The sequence below is a fragment of the Cricetulus griseus genome (assembly GCF_003668045.3).
Source record: "Cricetulus griseus strain 17A/GY chromosome 1 unlocalized genomic scaffold, alternate assembly CriGri-PICRH-1.0 chr1_0, whole genome shotgun sequence".
In the NCBI taxonomy this organism is placed as follows: Eukaryota; Metazoa; Chordata; class Mammalia; order Rodentia; family Cricetidae; genus Cricetulus; species Cricetulus griseus.
Genome location: NW_023276806.1, coordinates 159,285,451 through 159,306,616, shown reverse-complemented (window position 1 = coordinate 159,306,616; position 21,166 = coordinate 159,285,451). Strand labels below are relative to the sequence as shown.

General features: G+C 48.1%; 1 protein-coding gene and 1 long non-coding RNA gene across 2 annotated transcripts in view; one reads left to right on the top strand and one right to left on the bottom strand.

Moving 5' to 3' along the window:
• The window catches only part of Elk3 (ETS transcription factor ELK3), a 61,402-nt gene that overhangs the window by 20,232 nt on the left and 20,004 nt on the right, over positions 1-21,166 (top strand). The window contains 1 exon segment of the mRNA NM_001246732.1: positions 5,730-5,938. Within this exon segment, the coding sequence (NP_001233661.1) occupies positions 5,732-5,938 (207 nt within the window). The 5' untranslated portion in view covers positions 5,730-5,731.
• Positions 12,395-15,708, bottom strand: LOC113839216. The gene is made up of 2 exons (XR_004771659.1): positions 15,498-15,708; positions 12,395-13,947 (listed from the first exon to the last, which is right to left on the bottom strand). It is a non-coding gene; the product is annotated as an uncharacterized LOC113839216 (long non-coding RNA).

The window sequence follows — 21,166 nt, the reverse complement described above, 5'->3', positions numbered from 1 at the left end:
AGCCAGACAGCATCTTGGCATTAGAGAAGAGAGAGAGAGAGAGGGGGGGGAGAGGGAGGAGGGAGGGGGAGGGAGGGAGGGAGGAGGGAGAAAGAAAAGCAAAGGAAGGAAACAAACACCAGAGAATGTAAAGAATGATGGTTTGGGTTCGGTATAGTATATATACATCTTATTTAAAAGAACCTACACTGATGTACTCAGTATTATAACTTTCAATTTGTTTTGTTTTCATTTTTATTACATTTATTTATTCTTGCTGTGTGTGTGTGTGTGTGTGTGTGTGTGTGTGTGTGTGTGTGTGTACACATACACTCACATGTGTGTCTGGGAACACATATCACAGCATGCATATGGAGATGACAATTTGTTGGAGTTGGTTCTCTTCTTCCACTGTGTGGATCTCAGGGATAGGAATCAGGATGCCAGGCTGCTGGGTAAAGTGCCTTTATCCACCAAGCTGTCTCACTGGCCCTGGCTTGTTTTGTTTTGGGAGGTGTGGCTAGGTTTCAGCAAACATCACCTGCCATGTGTGAAGCTAACTGTTAATTTGAAGAGGCTGGGAGAGGATTGGCTTTTGCCTCTGAATTTCATATCATGCTTCAAGCACTGCCCGTCCTGAGCCTTCTATACCCTGCTTTGCCTTTTAAACGTAAGAGAGAAGACAGTAAAAAATGTAGTGAAGAAAGATAGGCTGTCAACATTGCGGGTGCATCAGTCTGCTTCCTGCCTCTTTAAAGGAGGTTATTCAAATTCGATAAGCATTTTATTTTGTTATTTGAATCACTTAATTGGCATGGTAATTGTATGTATTTATGAGGTGTGATGTGGTGTTTTGATACTTGTGTACTGTGTGATGATGAAATCAGCAACATTAGTACATTCACTACACCACAAATATTTATTGTCCCTGTGCAAAGTGAGACTCCAATCCCATCTTCTCGCTACCTGGAAATATGCGGTCCATTACTACTGGCTTAGCCATCCTGCTGGTGAGCTCAGTGGCTTCTGCATGCATTCTCTCTGGTCAGGGTCAACTCTGTGGAAGTAGTGAAGACCATCTTGAGAGGGAAGGGCCAGGCTGGAGGTGTGGTGTGCTCAGAGGAATATGGGAAGTCAGGGCAGCTCATCTTGTGAGAGCAGTGTGCCTCCTAAAGCCAAATGCCGTGTGGTAGTGAAGTGTGTAAGAGGCACCGATGGGCTGGTAGGGTGGTATAGCGGATGAGAGGCTTGCTGGCAAGCCTGGATACCTGAGTTCTATCTTTGAGAACCAACTGCGCAGAGATTTCCCTGACTTCTATTAATTCGTTCTTATGCTGCAGTGTGCATACACTCCTCCCTCGTAGTAAATTTTCACAGGATGCCATTAAAATACCTGATAAAACTCCTTATATTCAAAATAAGGTCTGGGCATGATAAGAGAAGCGTTTTCTAATTAGCCAACAAACAAGCAGACGACAGCAACAACGTGTGTTGTGTGTTCTTTTCAGCGTGAGGAAGCTCTGAGACTGGTTTGTGTGTGTGTAAAGCAGTCATTCCCACTAGAGGCTGGGAAGGGTCAGGAGCTGGATAAAGGGAGGTTCGACAGCAGAGACCAATGCACTTACCTGGAGGAGCAAGTTCTGGCAAGTTCTGTTCTAGGGACTCCATGCTTCACAATAACCTATTGTTTATCTTATGACGACCTAGGAGACTCAAGTCTGAGGCTCCAAAAATAAAGGGGAAAGAATTCACTGTCTCGATTTGATCAGTGCCTTTTGTGCATGCTGACATATCCCGAACCAATAAAAACTAAAGTGGGGGAGAAGAAAAAAATTGTTTAAAAGCCTAGACGACCCGGGAATGGATGTGAGAGCGTTTGTCACATCTCTAGCATTTCTTTCAAGTGTTCTATTCATTGGAAGCTAGCGCATCTGGGCAACCAGCCAAATGAATGTCAGCTGATGACACATTGTAACTTAAAGCAGGCTTTGCTGCCAGAACATTATATTAATGCAGTGTTGCAAAAATGATACAGTCTCATGGATGCGATGTATCCATATAAAATGTTCCAGCTAATGTAGCCAACATCCAGCCCAAGCGGCAAGGCTTTCTTTAATTCTTCCCCAGAAGCTGAGTTACAACACCCACAGTTCTTAGAGTGTAACCCTGGTACATACGTCAGAATTTTTCTCTTCCCGGACATTCTAAATGACAGGTATTGTAGCTGGGGGTGGGACAACATGACACATGGTTGTGTGTGAAAACAACTGCAAGTTACAAAACTTGATGTTGTCATAATTAGAATGAATAGAAGAAATGGAGTCAAAGAAACATAACTTGAGGGGAGAGATCAAGAATAGAGTCCTTTGTTGGTGGCCAAACTGTGCCTGGTCTTGGCTGCCTGGCTCCATGCAACACAGCTTGATGGTTAGGGGTTCAGAGCCATCTTGTGCCTCTGGGATACCCCCCATCCCCAGGATGGCTTCTATAGTGGTGGGACTATGAGGTGGCTAAAAGGGACTATTTCTGACACTTGCTGCTGAATAACACCTGGCTTGGGCTTCCAACACAAAATAGAACTAGGTGTGACTCAGTCATCAAAACTGGGACACCTAGTACGGCAAGGCAGTAGCTAGACTGAGCTCTGTGCTGGGTAGAGTGCTTTCCACACATGAAGCCTGAGCCCTTAGTCACCTCCAGGGAGCACACTTGCTCACACCAGCTCTGAGTGACCCTCGCATGCTCCAGCTTGCTGCCTCCCAAACTGGGCTCTGTCTGCCCTGAGAGTGGCTGGGTGGCTCTGAGGTCCTTATCTCCTACCCTTGCCTTCTGTGGCCCCATTTACCCATTTCAGGAATCTGGGAGTCCCTGCAGCTAGGTACCCCATCTCCACCATCCACTCCCTGGTCTGTTCCCTTTCTGCCCTTTTGTGTCTCTTTGAGCTCCAGAGGGCATCCTGATGAAGGGAGGGACAAATATGTGTGACGTTGCAGCTGTCAACTTTTGCTGTAGTGGCACCGTATAACAAACTATCCCAAGAATCCTGGGCTCGTTCATGGCGGCATTTATTTTCCTTACATGTCTGTTTCTTCAGACTGGGCCCATGCCAGCCTTTGATAAAGTTTAGGTCAGCTCTGTATCTCATCACTTCAATGCAGTATTTCACTGACTAGAAAAAGACACAAGGCCAAGCCCAACTCTCAGTGTGCTGCCCATGTAGGGACCCAGTGCAGTGTAGTGCTGCCTGGCCCCTTAAAGCAGGGAAGACCTGGGAATAAATTCTATATATTCTTGGTGTCCAAATGCTGGCCAAACCTTTGGACAATAGATACTTTTAAGTATGTTGGAAACTTTCAGTAGCCATGCCAAGGGCTTTGCTCAAAGGGGCAGAAAGAGGTGGCCTGTTTGGAGGTCCACAAAGAGGGAGTTCTAGAGATCCAGGAAGCCACATGGGAGCTGCCCCCCTCCAAGTTGTGCTGAGCCCCTCTTCCCTGTGCTCAGGTTGGAGCTCACAGAAGGGATTCTAGGAAACACCCTCTTTCCCCAGGAGCCTGGTGAGACCATGGTGCAAAATTATGCAGATGCCTCTGCTGTCTTCCTGACTCTTGTGGAACAATACTGGTTCCTGGCAATTAAAGGTTTGAGGTTGCTCCATATGTTCTCACCTGACCTGGGAACCAGAGAGAGAGAGCAGGCCTAGCCCTTCTCTGTCTGCAGAACTCCAAACTGGCTGGCATCTCTCTGCCTCTCCAGGAAGGTTCTTCTGAGTGGCCACTAAGTTTCAAAGATATTTAAAAACTCACTTCCAGAAGGTTTGGCTAGAGACACCAAAGAATTTGAAATGTGTGTGGCTTATTCCAGCTCATTAGGAGCTGGAGCCATAACACTGCCCATCCTGCCAGGAGCCCTTATGGAGCTTAGGAGTTACTGGTGTGGTTTGAAGTCAGAAGTGGTGGGGCCAACTCTTATAAACCCAGTGACCACTGTGGTGAAGACAGATCTCTTTAAGAATACCCCCTTTAAAGAGTTATAAATAAAACACCCTGTGGGTGTTTGTAGCACATTCTTAGTCTGGATTTTCTTTAACATAGGCACCCTCATGGCACCCAGAGAAACAATAGGATTCTTTCTCTGGCTGGGCCTGTGAAAGGAAACAGGAAGTGAATTCTTATAAGGGTGACTGGGGGGCTTTCAGATGGCAAGGGGGCAGGGGTGTGTGACTGCTATTAGGATCCCAAAGCTGTTTCTTGTGGTACTGCCGTGGAACCCAAGGCCCCCAGCCATGCTGGCCAAGTGTTCTCCCGCTAAGCAATACTCCTGCCCTCTGGAACCTGCTGGAAGAGGCAGAAAAATGCCAGCCAGTTTGAAGGTCTGTCTGCAGGGAACTGCTGGACACCTTGAAGCTGCTCTATGAAGAGCAATGGAGAAGAGGAGCCGTGAGACTCACTGTAGAAAACTCCTCAAGGCCATTGTTCTGTCTTTCAGGCATCTCTCTCACCGTTCCTCATTGTGTCACCCTGGGCTGTCACAAGGACCCCAGTGTCTCCTTGCTGCCATATAGGGGGTTCTCTCATTTTGTCCATTGTGTCTACATCACAGCTTGGCCTCCACCTTGGAATCTTCATGAGCTTTCTTGGCTCAACATTAAAATCCCAGCTCCATCGGCCCAGACCCAAACACCCTTGGTGTTTCTCCTGACAATTGGCTCGCAGGAAAGCTTTTCCTAATTACATGGATGATGATAAAATAAATGGGTAGGGCTGATGGGTCTAAAGGCGCCTGCCAACAAGCCTGAAAACCTGAGTTCAATTCCCAGGACCGGGTGGAAGGGAAGAACAGACTGCTACAAGCTGTTCTCTGACCTCTACACACATGCTGTGGTATGCATGGGTACACATGTGTACCGTACACACAGAATAAATAAGTGTAATAAAACACAGGGATAATTTCTTATGGGTACACTCAACGGATCAAAATTCAGAACCTCCAGTGATCCCACTTGAAGTGTGTCAGTGTGGATGAGTTGGAGTTCACAAAATACCAAGAACTAGAGAACAGCTTGTTAGGAGGAATGAACAGCAGAGTTTATGCTATAGGCAAAGGCTAAGGATAACATGTTTGTGGCATTTCCTCTCCTGATGGGACAAACACTTCCTACCTGTGTGCTTGAGACTTTGGGGCTGGAGCGGGTATGTGATAGGTGCCTGGGAAACTGAAGTTCTCTTCTGTTGGCAATGCCCGAGATCCTTTAAATCCACCAGCGTCTACTGACTGGTGGATTGCTCTATGTAAACAATGCAAAGAGTGAGTGACCGTGTCCCTTCCCTGCAATGCAAAACTGGCTGTATGGTGGGAAAGGACAGTTCAACCAAGGGATGTTATGTCTTCATTATCCCAGCCCCTGTGTAAACTCACTTAGCCCCAGCAGTACCCATGCCACATTTCAGCAAGCAATAGCTAGAGGATGACCAAAACACAACTGATGTGATGGGTGGGGAAAGATAAAGCTAAGGCAAGGAGGAGTTGAATGGGGACTTACCAGCACATAGGGTGACCTCTGCTGGTTTGTATGTTCCAGGATCCCAGGGCACTGCCACTTGCTGGATGTTGCGTTTCTGCATCTAAGCTGCTAGCAAGAGTGCAACCAGAAAGTCTGTGTGTGGTTAGGCAGTCCGTGGGGATGGGGTGGAAAGTGTAGCCCCTGGCCTGCAGGCCCCAGTTCTGACCCACCTGCCTCCTCCTCCCCCCAGGTATGGAGAGTGCAATCACACTGTGGCAGTTCCTCTTGCACTTGTTGCTGGACCAGAAACATGAGCACCTCATCTGCTGGACATCCAACGACGGCGAGTTCAAGCTCCTCAAGGCGGAAGAGGTGGCCAAGCTGTGGGGTCTCCGCAAGAACAAGACAAACATGAACTACGACAAGCTGAGCAGAGCCCTGAGATACTATTACGACAAGGTAAAGCAACCTTCAGCTTCCTAGGGGAGGTGGGGGGGGGGCTCTCCTCTCCTACTTCGTTGATGAGGACCGATGAACGGGCGCTGTGGATCAAATTAGAAAAGAGAGGCAATGGCTCAGAGGCAGCTCACTCAGTGAACTGCTTGTTCCGTAGGCACGAGATCTAAATTCAGTCTCTGGAACCCACCAAAAAGGCCTGGTGTGATGAATATGCTATCCCAGAGCCAGGCAGGTGGAAACCGGAGAATCCCTGGGACTCCCTAGCCAGCCAGCCTTGCCTTAATTGCCAATTCCAGGCCACTCAGAGACCCTGTTTCAAGAAAAGACTGATGTATGGAGCCTGAGGAATGATGACCACATACATGCCCATGACCATGCGTGCGTACAAACAACACACTGAGAACACAAGAAAATGGAGATTTGGTTACATCTTTAATTTTGAGCAAAACCACCGTGAGGATTTCCCCTCCTGGGGAAACTTTTAGAATGTTACTGGGCCTCAGATCTTGTCCCCGCCTTTTCCTGAGTAACTTGCTGAAGAAGGATGCTGGCAGCAGGGGTGAGGTGTCAAGGTGGCTCTGGGGCTTTCCAGATGCTGCTCTGGGGACAGAATACGAATTAGAGTCTAGAGAATCTGTCTGTTCTTTCTGGATGGGGTGCCAGCCAGAAGAACCTTTCCTTGGGAATGGTAGTTTGGGAGTGCAGTATTTGACCCCTGTGTGCTGGGGGCTAAACCTAGGGCCTTGTGCACCGTAAGCAAGTGTTCTGCCACTGAGTTACACTTCTAGCCCTGGACACATTATTACTGTTAAGGATCTGGCACTGCAGTGTCCCTGCTTGTGAAATGGGCATCATAGCAATTCCCGAATCAGGCTCTTGGTGAGGATTCACTGAGCCATTCAAGTACGAATAGCTGTTCCTGCTTGGCATGTGGCATTTGACTTGTTAGTAACTTCCTAGTTAGAAGCAAAGCTAGCTTCATTTCTGTATTAAGAAGATGAGTATGGAGTGCTATAATTTGAAGAAAAACAGTACTAATTTTATGTATATGGGTGTTTCACTTGCATGTATTATCTGTGCACTACATGTGTGCAGTACCCATGGAGGCCAGAAGAGGGCATAGGACCCCCCTAAGACTGGAGTTACAGATAGTTGTGAGCTGCCATGTGGGTGCTGGGAATTGAACTCAGGCCTCTGGAAGAGCAGCCAGTGCTCTTAACCATTGAGCCATCTCCTCCAGCTCCTACAGTGCTTTTTAAAGTGAATCATAGCATGTTTGCTAAAGTCAGGACAATTGGCATGAGTTTAATTCATTTCTCACAAATTAGTTAGTTTGCTTGGTAGGGCAAAATTCCTTCTATTTAGGATAAATATCTGTAACTATTGGGCATTTCTGTTTGAATCCATGCTTGCTGGCTATTTAGCTTTGTGGACATAAAGGCTTAGATTCCTAGTAAGCGGAGTCAGCTTTTGTTCTGGGTTCACTATTCATATGAAAAGGTGAATTTAAAACTGATTTAAATATTAGTTCCTGATCTATATTTAGTACCTCTGTCTGCAAACCTCTTTGGAATTGAAGACAGAGGCTTACACATTTCAGGAAGTGAAGACATCATTAATTATAAAGAGCTTCTTTCTATGCTTCTAATTGCTTGTGATTATGTCATTGGAGAGCTAAAGGTGCTTCCCATTAATGTGGCAATTAATTAATCCCGGCTTAATGCAGAGTCCTACGAGGTAAAGGCACCTCTCAGCTAATTGCACTGCCTGGAAGCCAAGCAGATGGTGTCTTGCTTTGCATTTTCCCCAAGTTCAATGTTCTGCCATGGGGATTGGGGGCCCCACAGGAAAACTGTCTGCCCTGCCTGCTGGCAGAGAGCCCAGAAACTTGGCCTTTCCATTGTTTTAAATCAAGGTGTCAAAGGAAATAGGGCTTGCCTCCATGCCTGAGATTATTGTCACCTCTTCATGGTTTGGGCATTGCACCTGAGGGTATATTCCATCAGCATGAAGGGGTCTGTGTCCCAGGCTGGGGACATAGTGACTGTTAGTGGCTGGCAGAGCTGCTGTTGTTTAGCCAGCACCTGGACTTAGGTCTCTAGAGAGTGCAACTTCAGGCTGGAGAGCCAGACAGTAAAGTGCCTCTCTCACAAGGTGAGATCCTGGAGAAATGATGGGCATGATGTCTTCTGCTTATAATCCCAGCACTGGGAAGGCAGAGACAGGTAAATCCTTGGGGCTCATTGGCCAGCTAGCCTAGCATAATAGGTGAGCTCCAGGTCAAAGAGAGACCCTGTCTCAAAGGAGGTGATTGATGTTTCTAAGGATGACTGCTGAAGTCCTCTGGCCTCCACATTCATGTGTATGCTTGTGTATATACATACATGTACACACACACACATGCACACACATGTATACACAAGTATAATATACATACCCGTAAGTACATACACATACAAGTACAATTCATATACATGCACACATACAAGTACATATGTATGCACACACACAGGTACAATATACATACACACAAGCACACATACATATGCACACACACATACACACAAGTAAAATTCTCATGCACAAAAACACATGTTTTTCAGAAGTAGTTTTATAGCTGTCAACCAGGAAGCATATTGCTGCTTTCTGTTGGGTGTCTAGGGACCTATCCTGGCCTGGGTACTTCCTATTGAACTAGATGACTTTAAACTAGATGACACTTCTTGAGACAGATCCTGCCCCAGCCCTCCTATATGAAGCAGAACACAGGGCCTTGGTTGGAAGACCATGCTAGACCATGAAGCCAGTGAGTGGCAGGGCCTAAGGCCTGGCTGCTCTGTGCTGTTCTTTAAGACACAAACCTTGACCTCTACTTTGGAACCTCTGAGGTCAGGTAGGCTGCCCATATGCTGTGCTAACCTCAGAAGTTTTTATTATTCAGTTTTAATACTGAAAAGTCCAAACAAATATCCTGTATTAGCTTAAGTCCAAACTCTGGGGCCCAGGAGGCCACTATGGTCAGGTTGCTAGGCTTGTCCCCTTCCTTTTTTTGGGGGGGGGGCAGAGCATAGTCCAGTCATGTGACCTGGAAGCAGCCTAGGAGCTGGGCCTTGCAGTAAAGGCAGGAGCTTCTGCTGCCTCTCCTATCTCAGTGTGTTGTTCAGGCTCGGCCACCAGAGAGGCTTGCCCCATACCTGTCCTGTCACATTACAGTTGTGTACGTACATGTTCCCAGGACAGCGACTCATCATCTGCAACACTCCCAAGAGATGACACCATCTAGACTTTGCAGCTGCCTATCTTCTGTTGCTACTACAGAATACATGAGGCTGGGTAGCGTATGAAGGAAGGGCTTTGGGAGATTTGGGAGCGCAGCAGTGGCTCTGGTAAGGGTCCCCTTGGCTGTGACATAGTTGGAGGATGCATGACAGGAGCATGAGTGAGAAGGAGACTGAGATGGGGCCCTCTCTTTCATAACAAACCACTCTCCTAAGATCCAACCCTGCAAGAACATCTCTCACACCCTCAGCGACAAGACACACGATTGCACGGCACAGTCCCTAACTCCTAAAGGTAAGCATCGTCACACTAAGGACTTGGCTTCCAACTTTCCAACTCCAGGGGCATGCTCCAGCCATGGCCACAGACTCTCAATAGAGTTTAAAAAGAAAAGGAGAGGAGGGGGAGGGACAAAGAGGGGAGGATGATGAGAGGGAAGGAAGAAGGTGAAAGGAGACAGAATGGAGGAGAGGAAGAACAAGAGAAAACTGTCACCGTGCCACTAAGATCATTTATTTTGCATTTTCTAACACTTCTGGTTTCAACAGCAGCACTCTGATGGCCTGGGTCTGTTACAGTGGTTCAAATCTCTAACATCGGACAGGGTTAGACTGGCAGTCATGACCGGCATGACCTTCTCGTGGAAGGGCAGCTTGGATTAGGGTGTCTGTGGATGTGAAACTCTTGGGCCACACGGGCCTAATGTGATGTGCCCTGCCCTGCTCTGTTTTTCGGGCAAGGATGGGGGAGTGATCCCAGGCTCAGGCTGGTCCCCTCTGCTTCTCCGGTGTCATCCTCGTGACTGTCATCGACCTCCTCTTCCCCCCTCCTCCCTCCTACGCAGCCTGTGAGTGGTATAAATCTGTGACTGTCTCACTGAGCAGCCATGGCAATTTTTTTTCTGTTGTCTTTTCTGGCCTTCTCTAGCCAGCATCCTTTCCCTGGGGTGGCTGAAAACGCACATCCTTTGCTTTGTCCTAATAGGGAAGTTTCTCTGCCAGCGCAGACAAGCCTACGAACAGCATTATTTTTATATGGTATATGTTGCAATTTTAGCTTGTCCCAGAATATTAAAAGTGGGCAGAGGAGAGATGTGGAAAAGTGTATGAAGCTGTACATAAGACACTGAGGGAAAATACTGGATGTGATTGTGATATCTGGCAGGGTGAAGGGCTAAAATTGGTGTCCCTTCAAAACATGTGCCCCCCAGCCCACAGGTTGTAACAGAGAGGTGGGTGTGGTGTGGGTCTTGGTTTAGATGTCTGGGCTGGAGAGCAGCTGGGGGGAGGGGTGGTCCCTCTGGGCTTGCCTTAGCCTCCTTCCTTATAAATCTACTTATTTTTGCATGAGTAGGTTTGTATGTATTAGTTTTGTGTGCACATGTGTGAGGGTGCTTGTGGAACCTGGAGGTCATTATCAGGGCTCTACCTGGATCATTTTCCCTCTTATTTTTTGAGACACAGTTTCTCCGCAAACCTCAGGGATCCTTCTGACTCTACCTCCCCAGCGTTGAGAGTACAAATGGGCACCAGAGATCAGAACTGAGGTCCACTTCACTGACTGAGCCACCTCCCCCACCATTCCCTTAGCCCATCTTTTCTGTGGTCCTGAGGATAGGGCCCAGGACCCTCACATGCTAGGCAAGTACACTCTCCTTTTTAATGCAGAATGAGAATGGCAGCAGAGTCTATTGGAGGGGTCAAGGCGGATAGGCTCAGTGGCACCTGTGTGGTCCCGACACAGTGAGCAGTACTTGATAGATATGACGAAGCCTCAGCCAGAATCATAACGTGGGTAATTGTCTTTTCCTGCCATTAATTTTAAAATTTTGGGTGAATGCAGTGAAGGGAAGTGAAGCCTGCGGACAATCCTCCAGAATAGGTGCGTGGAAAAGGAGTGCTCTCATCTAGGCAGTGTCAGGAGCCCTTAGCTCTGATGTTTTATCACTAAGAGTGGCCAACAACTGTACCAGCTGCTTGTATCTGCATAGTTAGGCTGTTCGGAAAATTCCCATATTTCGATGCCCTTCCTGTCCCTCCAAGTGAAAGCCTGCACTCTTCTCTGGGCACTTAGCGAGAATGAACATCCATCTCCGAGTGCCCTTAGTATCCGGGTTTTGGATTCAGGACCATGGAGGTGGAAGCCAGCTGTTTCACCTGCACCATCACAAAGCACAATCTTGGCAGTGCCTCCCCTCACCAGGTCACAAGAGGATCTGGAGATAGGATGTGTGCGAGGGTCTCAGCCGTGTTAGCCTCTTAATGCATTGGGTAACAGAGGTCGGCTATACAAATGTCTTCATGAACCACGTTACTGTTATTTATTGTTGAGGTTGGGTCTAGCCATGTAGCTCAACAACAGGTATCATGCTAGATTCTGTGACAGGGATGACACTATATTCAACAGCATGTATGTCAGCCAGCACCCGGGCCAGGTCAGAGGCGAAGGAGCTGAGCTCTGCCTTGGGAGATACTGAGTCACTGGGATTGCTGGGACTTTATGGGTCCCTGATCTTTGCTACCAAGGGCTTTAAGAGAGACTGAAGCTGATACAAAAACTGCTCCCAAGGGCTCAGATTCTGGGGTGGCCACAGTTTTTACCTGCATATCTATGGGTTTCCTCATGTGCATATCCCTTATTTTAGGAAAATCTGATGGGGGTGGCCTGGAGGCTAAGTGTCAGGGTTTGCAATGATAAGCTCCAACAATGGCCCTCTTGGCCCACCCTAAGCTTTTGAAGAGGCTACTGAGCAGACTCCACTAGCATTCTAGGATAGGGGGTCACTCAGTCCCAGGAACAGCATGCTTTACTCTCCGGAGGAGGAGGATGGTAGGGGGTTGGGGTAGGATAGGTGGGTGAGGGCTCAGGGGCGTCTGGCCAGCCTAAGCTCTAGGGTCTGAGCAGGGGGAGGTACAGGTGGTAGAGACCTGAGCAAGGCACTGAGTGACAGTGGCGCTCACCCTCTTCTGCTCTCCCAGGCGCTGCATTCCGTTCTCCACTCTGAGCAGCTGCAGCTCTGCCCAGGAAAGTTTCAGTAGGCGCCTCCCAACCTTGGTTTTAAACCAATACTTCCAGAAGGTAGACTTGACGTAATTATAAGGATGCCTTTTGGAGACTTGGTTAGCAAGCTAACTTTTTACTCCACTCCTTCATAATACTAGGCATGCTTGCTTTTAAATCTTTCATCTTAGGGCAGATGAGGGAAGGACTGATGGACAGTCAGTGTCTGTAACGGCTCCACCCCATGGACCAAGGGGTGTGCTGCTTTCATTCACTTAAAACACTAATTTCTTTTTCTTCATACTGGGTCACCTTGCCCAGCCTTAATACATGGAGAGGTGCTTAGTCTTACTGCAACTTGATATGCCATGCTTTGTTGATATCCATGGGAGGCTTGCCCTTTTCTGAACAGAAATGGAGGAGGACTGGATGCAGGGGTTGGGACAGAGGGGTGAATGGATGGGGGACTGGGAAGAGAGGAAACTGCGACTGAGATGTAAAATAAATAATAAATTATTAAAAAATTAATTCATTTCGTTTGTGTAGGTGTTTGATATGCATGTATGTCTGTGAACCACGTGCATGCCTGGTCCCCAGGGAGACCAGAAGGGAGCATTAGATCCCTGGGACTGGAGTTACAGTTAGTTTCAAGCTGCCTTATAGGTGCTGGGAATTGAACTCAGGTCCTCTGGGAAAGCAGCCAGTGTTCTTAACCACTGAGCCATCTCCCCAGCTCCATTAACTCACTCTTTAGTATCACATTGACAATTACATCCTTCTCTGTTACCTCTGTTCTCAGGTTCTCAAGTCCCTCAGCAATTTCTTTGAAAATGCCCCTCCCTCCCCTTGCATGGTTCTGCAGATATGGGGCTGTGGACAGAGACACACAAATCATCCCTACCCCCTAAAATTGCGAAAAGTGCCAGCATAGATGTGGTTCGAGGCCTTCCAGAAGAGGGAGGTAAGGAAGTTGAGATGGAGAGATTTCTGGGGGTCAAGATACTTGACCTTGGACTCCTGGGCTGAACCTGAGTCCAGGGGGGGCCAGGCTTGGAGAAGAATACCAAGCAGAAAACAGCTTGTGGGAAGTAAAGCGTGAGTGTTTGATCCTTCCTAGTGCAGAGTATTTACTTAGGGAATGAGGTTGAGATGGGGCAGAGAGGGACATGGGGAGAGAAGCATGGAGCATCTCATGTTTCGCTTGGTCCTTCCTGATGAGAGACAGTGAAGGATGTAAAGCGAGGAGCCAGGATTTGGATGATTTGCATTTTAGAAATAAAAACCTGCAGCCACTCCTGTGTTCCTTGGTGTTGGTGATTTTACACTCTGCTCTGATCTTTCTGGCCAGCTACTGGGAAGGCCTTTTCCACACTGGGTAAATTGGCCTCGTCATGACATCAGAACCAGGGCCTGCAGCGCCCTCTCCAGCACACAGGGGCAGGGAAGGCAAGTGTCACACTGCCTGGCACTCCCCTAGGTGCAGCTGCTCATGGGAAGCTGACGACATCTACCTTGGTTGCTACACGAGAAGACCCGGAAGCTGACTCAATCCCTTCAACAGCCCTTTTGTCTCTGTTGTTGTTGGCAGAGAACGTTCATCCCAGGGGGAGCCTGGAAATGCTTCCAGTTCCCTTCTCATCCGCAGACGAAAATGGTGATAGGGTGAACAGTCCTCTGGTCTCCACGGCAACCTCCCAGCTGACCCACACAGGGCACCAAGTGATCTTCGCCTAATTGGAAGGAAATTAGGGGAGAGCAGTCAGGGCAGAGCCACTGGCAACAAATCCCAGGAAGGCAAATGCATCACCTCCTTGGTCTAATTGGGTAATTCATTTTAAATGGGGTGTGCAATCACGATGAGAAAATGTTAGCATTAATAACATATATCTGAAGTCAACTGCCTGTGCCAAAAAGCCTGGCTCTGGTGGAATCCTTTAATACCCCAAAATAAAATCTGAGAAGATAAAAGGATATATTTTCAGAGTGGAGACAGAACAAGAGTCCAGCAAGTGTTCCTATCCTGGAACTTTCTGGAATGTTCTGCCTATGGTTGAGATCCTTTCTGCCTGGCTATAGCCTGAATATCAAGAGCCTGAGTGCTTTGCTGGGTATCTTTACCCCCTGTACCACGTCAGCTGCTCAGATTGTGTGTGTGTGGGGTGGGGGGGAAGACAACAGATGGTACCTGGGCTTTTGTCCAGAGGCCAAGCGAGGGGGGGGGGCGGGTAACCAGGACTTCCCTGCATGAATTTGGCCTTGGAAGCTGCCTGGAGACCTGTATGTAGCTGAACTCCCTTTTGGAAGGCTTCCAATCTGGCTGCTTTGCCCCCTGGAGATGGCAGCCAGCATAAGAAGGCAGTCTGTGGGAGTGCAAGGGACCGGATACCACGTGGTAAATTTGGGGGTGCTTTCTGTCTTGCCCATGCTTCCAAGCCAGTGTCCCTGTAGCACTCCACATTCCCCCAAATAGGGTGGTTGCTAAGAAACAGGATGAGGCAGTCTTGAGAGCACAGTTAACATGTTGATGGGGCGGCTTCTGTGGGATACTCAGCTGCTGAGGCTCTCATAGCCTTGCCAAATTGCTGCATCAGGCACTTGCCCTAGCCTACACCAAGTCCCCCTTGGCAGGCACCAGCGTTCCTGCTCTGGGCTCTTAGCTGCAGGAAAATTTAGGAATTGTGTAGACAAACTGACAAAAAACCCACTAACATTCACATCACACCTCCCACCAGCCACCAGCCACCAGCTGCTCCTCTGGGTGGCCTCTCCGCACTTCCCTCATAGGCTCAGCTCCTACCCCAGATGGTAAAGCCAGGAGGGAAACTCACGTGGATGGGGCATGCTGTGCTCGGCTCTGTGCTAGGCATTGCATGCACATTTGCTAACCATTGTCTGAGTTCCAAGGCACTCAGCCTTGTGACCAGTGATAGACTCATTCTAGAGATGGAGATACTGAGTCTGGGGGCGGGTTGAGTAGCACACCCAAGATGAAGCAGCTGCTTAGGGTCAAGCATTCAGCCTAGAAGTTTTCGCCTCAGGGCCATAGTTGGGATAAGTGAAGTTGCAGATCACACAGGTGTAGATTGCTGGGGGCCCCAGCTGAAATGAGACCTTCCATCCTTTATGTGGCTGATGACTATCTCTGGGGCAAGCCAACACTGTCTGATCAAGTGGTCTTTGGAAAGTGTGCTCTGAGGTGTGAGTGCTAAGTTGTGAGGTGCTCTGGGCTAACTGAGAATGGGAGGGGTTAGGTTGGAAGCCCCAGAGAGCCCCCACTTACAAATCGTGCTTCCTAAAGAAAGCCAGGTTGAGGACTGGAGAGAAGACTACTTGCTGTTTGCTCTTCCAGAGAAGTCAGGGTTGGTTTCCAGTGCCCAGATGGGGGCTCACAACCATCTATAACTTGAGACCCAGCGGATCTGACGCCGTCGTCTGGTCTCTGTGGACATCAGGCGCTCATGTGGCGCCCATGCATGCACACAGGCAAAAATACTCCTGCATAGAAAATAAAAAATAAATAAGTCTTCAAAACAAGAAGTTAGCAAGCTGGACAGAACAGTGTGCACCTTTGCCCAGTGTACAGGGAGTAGAGGCAGCGTTTGAAGCCAGTCTAGTGTACATAGTGGGTTCCAGGCCAGTCAAAGCTGCACAATGAGACCCTGTCTTAGAGAGGGGGGGTGGGGACAGGCAGGAAGCCAGGTTGGCATTCCCTTCCTGTCTGCTTTCGTACACCCTGGCCACCCAATGGCCCCGGGAAATCCCCAAACTCTCTTTACCCTCTAGCCCCAACTCCACTGGTTTTCAAGCTTCCTACCTCTGAGCCTCATCCTTAGCCCACCCACTTTGCCTGCCCACTTCAGGCCGCCTCTCCAGCTCAACTCTGACTGTTCCTCAGCAGCCCCTGCTTGGTGTCTGTCTCCCTTGTCCCATGCTTCCTCCCCTCCCCCATCACTGCATCCACTTTACTGGTCCCCTGCCTGTTTTTTCTTAACATTGCCATCATCTCCAGTGTCTGCTGGCAGAGTGTGAGTCAGGAGTGAGCAGGCAGCCTCTGTAGCATAGGAGGAAATGTCAGCGTGAAATGTCGGCACTGGGAAGGACGGAAGAAACCACCTCGCCCTGCCAGTGCACCTCTAACAAATGACGGTCCTAAACAGAAAGCACTTTTATTCTTATTTTTTTAATTCTTCTTTTGTCTGGTGCTTGTCTTAGTTAGCTTTCTATTCCTGGGATAAAGCCCCATGACCAAAAGCAACTTGAGAAGAAGTAAAGGGTTTATTTCTACCATGAAGTACGTAGGGAAGTCAGGGCAGGAACCTGGAGGCAGGAGCTGATGCAGACAGAGCCCATGGAGGAACACTGCTTACTGGCTTGCCTCTCATGACTTGCTCAGCTTGCTGTCTTATACCACTCAGGACTACCTGCCTGAGGGTGGCACTGCCCAGAGTAGGCTGGACCCTCCCACATCAGTCATTAATCAGAAAAATACCCCACAGATTTTCTACAGGCAATCTGAGGCAGGTGTGTTCTCAGTTGAGGTTCCTTTTTCCAGATGACTCTAGCTTCTATCAAATAGACAGAAAGCAAACCAGGAGGCTGAGGCCAAGGCTTTGTCTTCCAGTATGGAATATCAAAAATCTGGCAAACCTGGGGGAAGATTATACTTCTTTCCACCTGGGGTCCTAAGGTCCCCATGCCAAATGTCATCATTAGAGTTATCCACTCAAAATGGAGAACCATTGTAGTTAGTCCTCAACCCAGCCAGGGAAGGGTTATGCTGGCACAGCAGTCTTAGGGTTCAATTTATTGAGGACAAACACCCTTGGAGGAATGTTTGATGGAGCCAGGATGGAGTTAGAACTGAGCCTAGCAAGAAGCAGCTGCAAAGAGAGCAGAGAAAGATGCCCCAGAATCCAGCTCAAGTCTCCCAGGGAGGGATGTCCCACCAGACTAATAGGAAGAGGGGTCCTCAGGGTGCCTCAGTGGCTCAGACAGTGAGTCGGAGGAGCCCTCCCAATGTTAAGTTGCTGTATTTGGCAAGCCATTCACACTACAGTTTACTGATGCCAGAAAAATAAAGAAATCTTAGTCCAAACCACAAGAAAATCTTGAAGCCGGGAGCTGGTGGAGCAGGCCAACTCTGAGCCAAAGTTAGGGTGTTTTATTCTTAGAAGTTTGTGGTTGCACGCATGCGCTCCAAATGTCAAATTTAGACAAAGGGTGTCCCAGCTTTGCTTAGTCTGGTGCCTAGACCAACATCCAATGCGGAAGACTATGCTGGGCCCTCCACAGAGTCAGAGGCTCTGTTGGGCACAGGTCATTTAAGAACCCCACCCCCACCCCGCCCTGCCCCGCCCCAAGGCTGCTGTAATAGATACCCTCAGACTTTAGCTCAAAGCAACAGAACTTGGTTGTCCCCACAGGAAGACAGCTGCACCCTTCGACAGTTTCAGGGAAAACCTTCCCTCTTGAGCCCTAGTGGCTCCCAGCAGTCCTTGGTGCTCCCTAGGTATATCCTCCATTCTCTGTCTCTGTCTTCACATGCAAATCCTTCCTGTGTGTCCATCCCTCACTGCCCTCGTCTTATAGGACATTAGTCACTGCACTTCATGCTTCCCCCAAGTCTCAGCACCCTTGGCCAGTTTTATCAGCAGAGACCTTATTTCCAAATAAGGCCACATTCTAAGGTTCTGAGTAGGCATGAGTTCTAGGGGGAATACCATTCTCCCACCACACTGTGGGGGTAGAAGAGGCTGCCTGGTTCCAAGTAACTCAGGGTGATGGGGTCCTTTTTATAAGTGTTCCTTGGGGGCAAATGTGAGAGGACCTCGCCTAAACAAATTTATTGCTGATCCCAATAAAGCTAACCAACTGCTTAGGGCAGTCTGCAGGCCCCAGGCTAACACTTGGAGACCTACAGAACTCATTCTGGTTCTGTTTCTTAGAGTCTGGGCATATCCAGAGGAAGGTGTCTCTTGGGATTTTGTGGGCAGGCTTGCTGGTTAAGGACAGGGGGCTTGGAGCCTGGCTCCTGTAGGCATTGTGTTTAGGATTTGTGTCAGGAGAGTGAGTCAGCCTCCAAATGATGAACTTATGTGGGGTGTTGGCTGGGAAGCCAGTAACTTGGAGACATGCCACCCCTGCTGCTAGACTGTGAGAACTCGGAGCAAAACTTCGGTTTCCTCATCTGTGAAATGGGCATTTGTGTATGAGAGACTCCTTCACAGGCCTTAGAGTGAGGTGCCATTTAAGGACTTCTGATTGGCCCACAACAGAATAACAGAATAGTGTGGTATAATGGCCCATGAGTTAATTGTATCGGGTGAGGTTTTCTTCATAGTGACTGTCACATTGTGGCTGTGTTTAGCATGGTATACCAGAGACCTCCTCACATCTCTTTCTTGTCTGAATCCAGCTAAGTAAAACACCACGATTCCCCTGCTTGGTTGGGGGTATATGAACTGTGACTAAAGCAAGTAGAATGTGCACAACCTTCTAGGAGGTTCATTTTGACCAATAACCTGTCAGCCAGGCTAAAGAGCAGGTAGCATTAATGGATTAATATTGGCTAAATGGGAGTGGAAAATAAAGCTGATAATGCTGATGCCGATAAATGTTTTGGGCTTTTATTGGCTACAAGCTTTAGGTGGATGGGTCCGTCCTATTCTACAGTTGAGGATGTCAAATCATGTGGCTAGAGGGAGTCTGAGTGGCATTTAAAACTTAATCCAAGTAGTAGCCTTGCAGTACTATCAAGCAGATACTTATGGGAAAGATCCTCCTACGTTATTCCCTTTCCCAGCTGTGCTCCCAGCATGAGGCTGAGAAAAGTCCCAGCTGGTGTAAGAGGTTTCTGGACAACTTTCCCTCCTGGCTGTGTGAGCCGCTGACCTTTCTCAGGGGTGAGCATAGGGCAAGGTCAGAGGGCAAGAGGCTGCAATTCCAGAGAGCCCTTAGAGGATGGTGTATTAAGGGAGCTGAGCCAGGAAGAATGATGAGAAGCCCATTGAGAAAACAGGTTGGCTGACAAGTCTGAACACATCAAAGTCTGACCCATTACTTTAGATCAAACTTGAGGTGCCAGAACCTGTAAAGCATGTTCCACACATCATACGTGGGGAGCCTAGTGAGTCAACACGCTGGTAAAACAGAAGTTTATGAAGCTCTCAGAGGAGGCATGGCATTGTAGTGACAGTATTGATTTTAGCTTAAAAATCCTATGGGGTGCTGGGTGTGGAGGCACACATCTTTCATCCCAGCACTCAAGAGGCAGAGACAGGCTGATCTCTCTTGAGTTCTGGACCAGCCACAGCCACACAGTAAGACACTGGGAATTGTGGAAGAGGGGTTGGGAAGGCTGTAAGAGCCAGAAGCCGGAAAAAAATGCTGCAAAAGTGTCTTCTGGGCATGGTTCATGCATTCAACAATTCACTGCAGCTGACCTGCACAGGATTTGACCTGCCAACATTTCATCACCAAAGGGAAAAGGATGATGGGGCCTCACCCCTCCCTGAGGGACTGTTGAGTTACTGTTGGCTGGCTGGGGAAAAGGGTGTCGCTTTCTTCAGTACTGTAACTGCTGATATGTTGTCCATGTCCCAGTAGCTAACATCCCACTCTGCTTATGCTGGCAACCGTATTGAGTAGACTCAATAGATTGTATGTGCACGAGTGCGCATGTATGTGCGTAGACACACACACAAACAGAGAGAGAGAGAGAGAGAGAGAGAGAAAGAGAGAGAGAGAGAGGAGAAGGAGGGAGATGATAGGGTAGTAGGAGAAGAGATGGGCTAAAATTCATCATATACATGCATGAAACTGTCAAATAAAAATATGTAATTACAAAAGTGCTGTGGGCAAAGCATATATATAGATGTATGTATGTATGTATGTATGTATGTATGTATGTATGTATGTATGAGACATATTATGAAGTCATCAGTGGCCTCTGGCTTCATGCAAGATCCATTGTTCTCTATAGTCAAATTCCTGTACCACAAGAATGCTTAGTGAGCTTCTTTGAATCTTATCCTAATATAACTAGGAATGTAAATTCCATCCCAGAATTCTCTCTGTGTGTGCATACATATATAGTAGATAGAATGTGTGTACATGCATATACATTTAAGTCATAAAAGTTTAGGAAAGTTCTCATCGGTCCACTACACTTAGACATGATTTTGAAAATCTAGCAGATACAGAATGGAGATTTGAAAAGATGTGCCTGTACTCAACATGTATGCACACCTCTCCTTGTCAATATTCAGTATACTGACCATGTACATAACATTAACATTGTGTTAGGAGACAGAAGTAATAGGGAGATAGTTTAAAGCATATGGAAGGGTGTGCACAGGCTGTGAGTCTCGAGTCACTTTATGACAGAGCAGCCGCAGAGTTCAGAGGCTGACCACCTCCCCACCCTCACCCCCAGACAGTGAAGTATGAGGTGACCGTATTTGTGATTATTCACACAGCCCTGTCCCCTTCAAAGGGACAAGGCAGCGTTCAAACCCACATATGTAAGCACAGTTATGGACACACATGTTCTTGCAGGTGAACCTACGGCTTGTCAGGGCTGCAGATAGTTCTGGGGAAATGGAGGTCAGTTTGTTGGTGAGGATGTGAGCTGGGAGAGGTGTCTTTGTCTTGACACTCTGTGCCTTTACCTGTCAAACTATCCACACTTCAGGTTCCTGCACCGTTAATATGACAGCATGATGTGACAGTGGTCATTCCCAAGCTCAGTCTTTCACGGTTGTATGTTGGCTATGAGGGATGCTTGTTTACCTTTCTCAGAAGTTGGCCTTGTCCTTGGGGCTCACCAGAAAGGGCCCAGAGTTGGCCCTGGCTATGGGTCACATTCCACATTTCATGGGAGATTATTCAGTGGCTTGTTTCCCACATAGAAAGGAGGAGATGCATGCAACTGTCTCTTTAAAAACCACA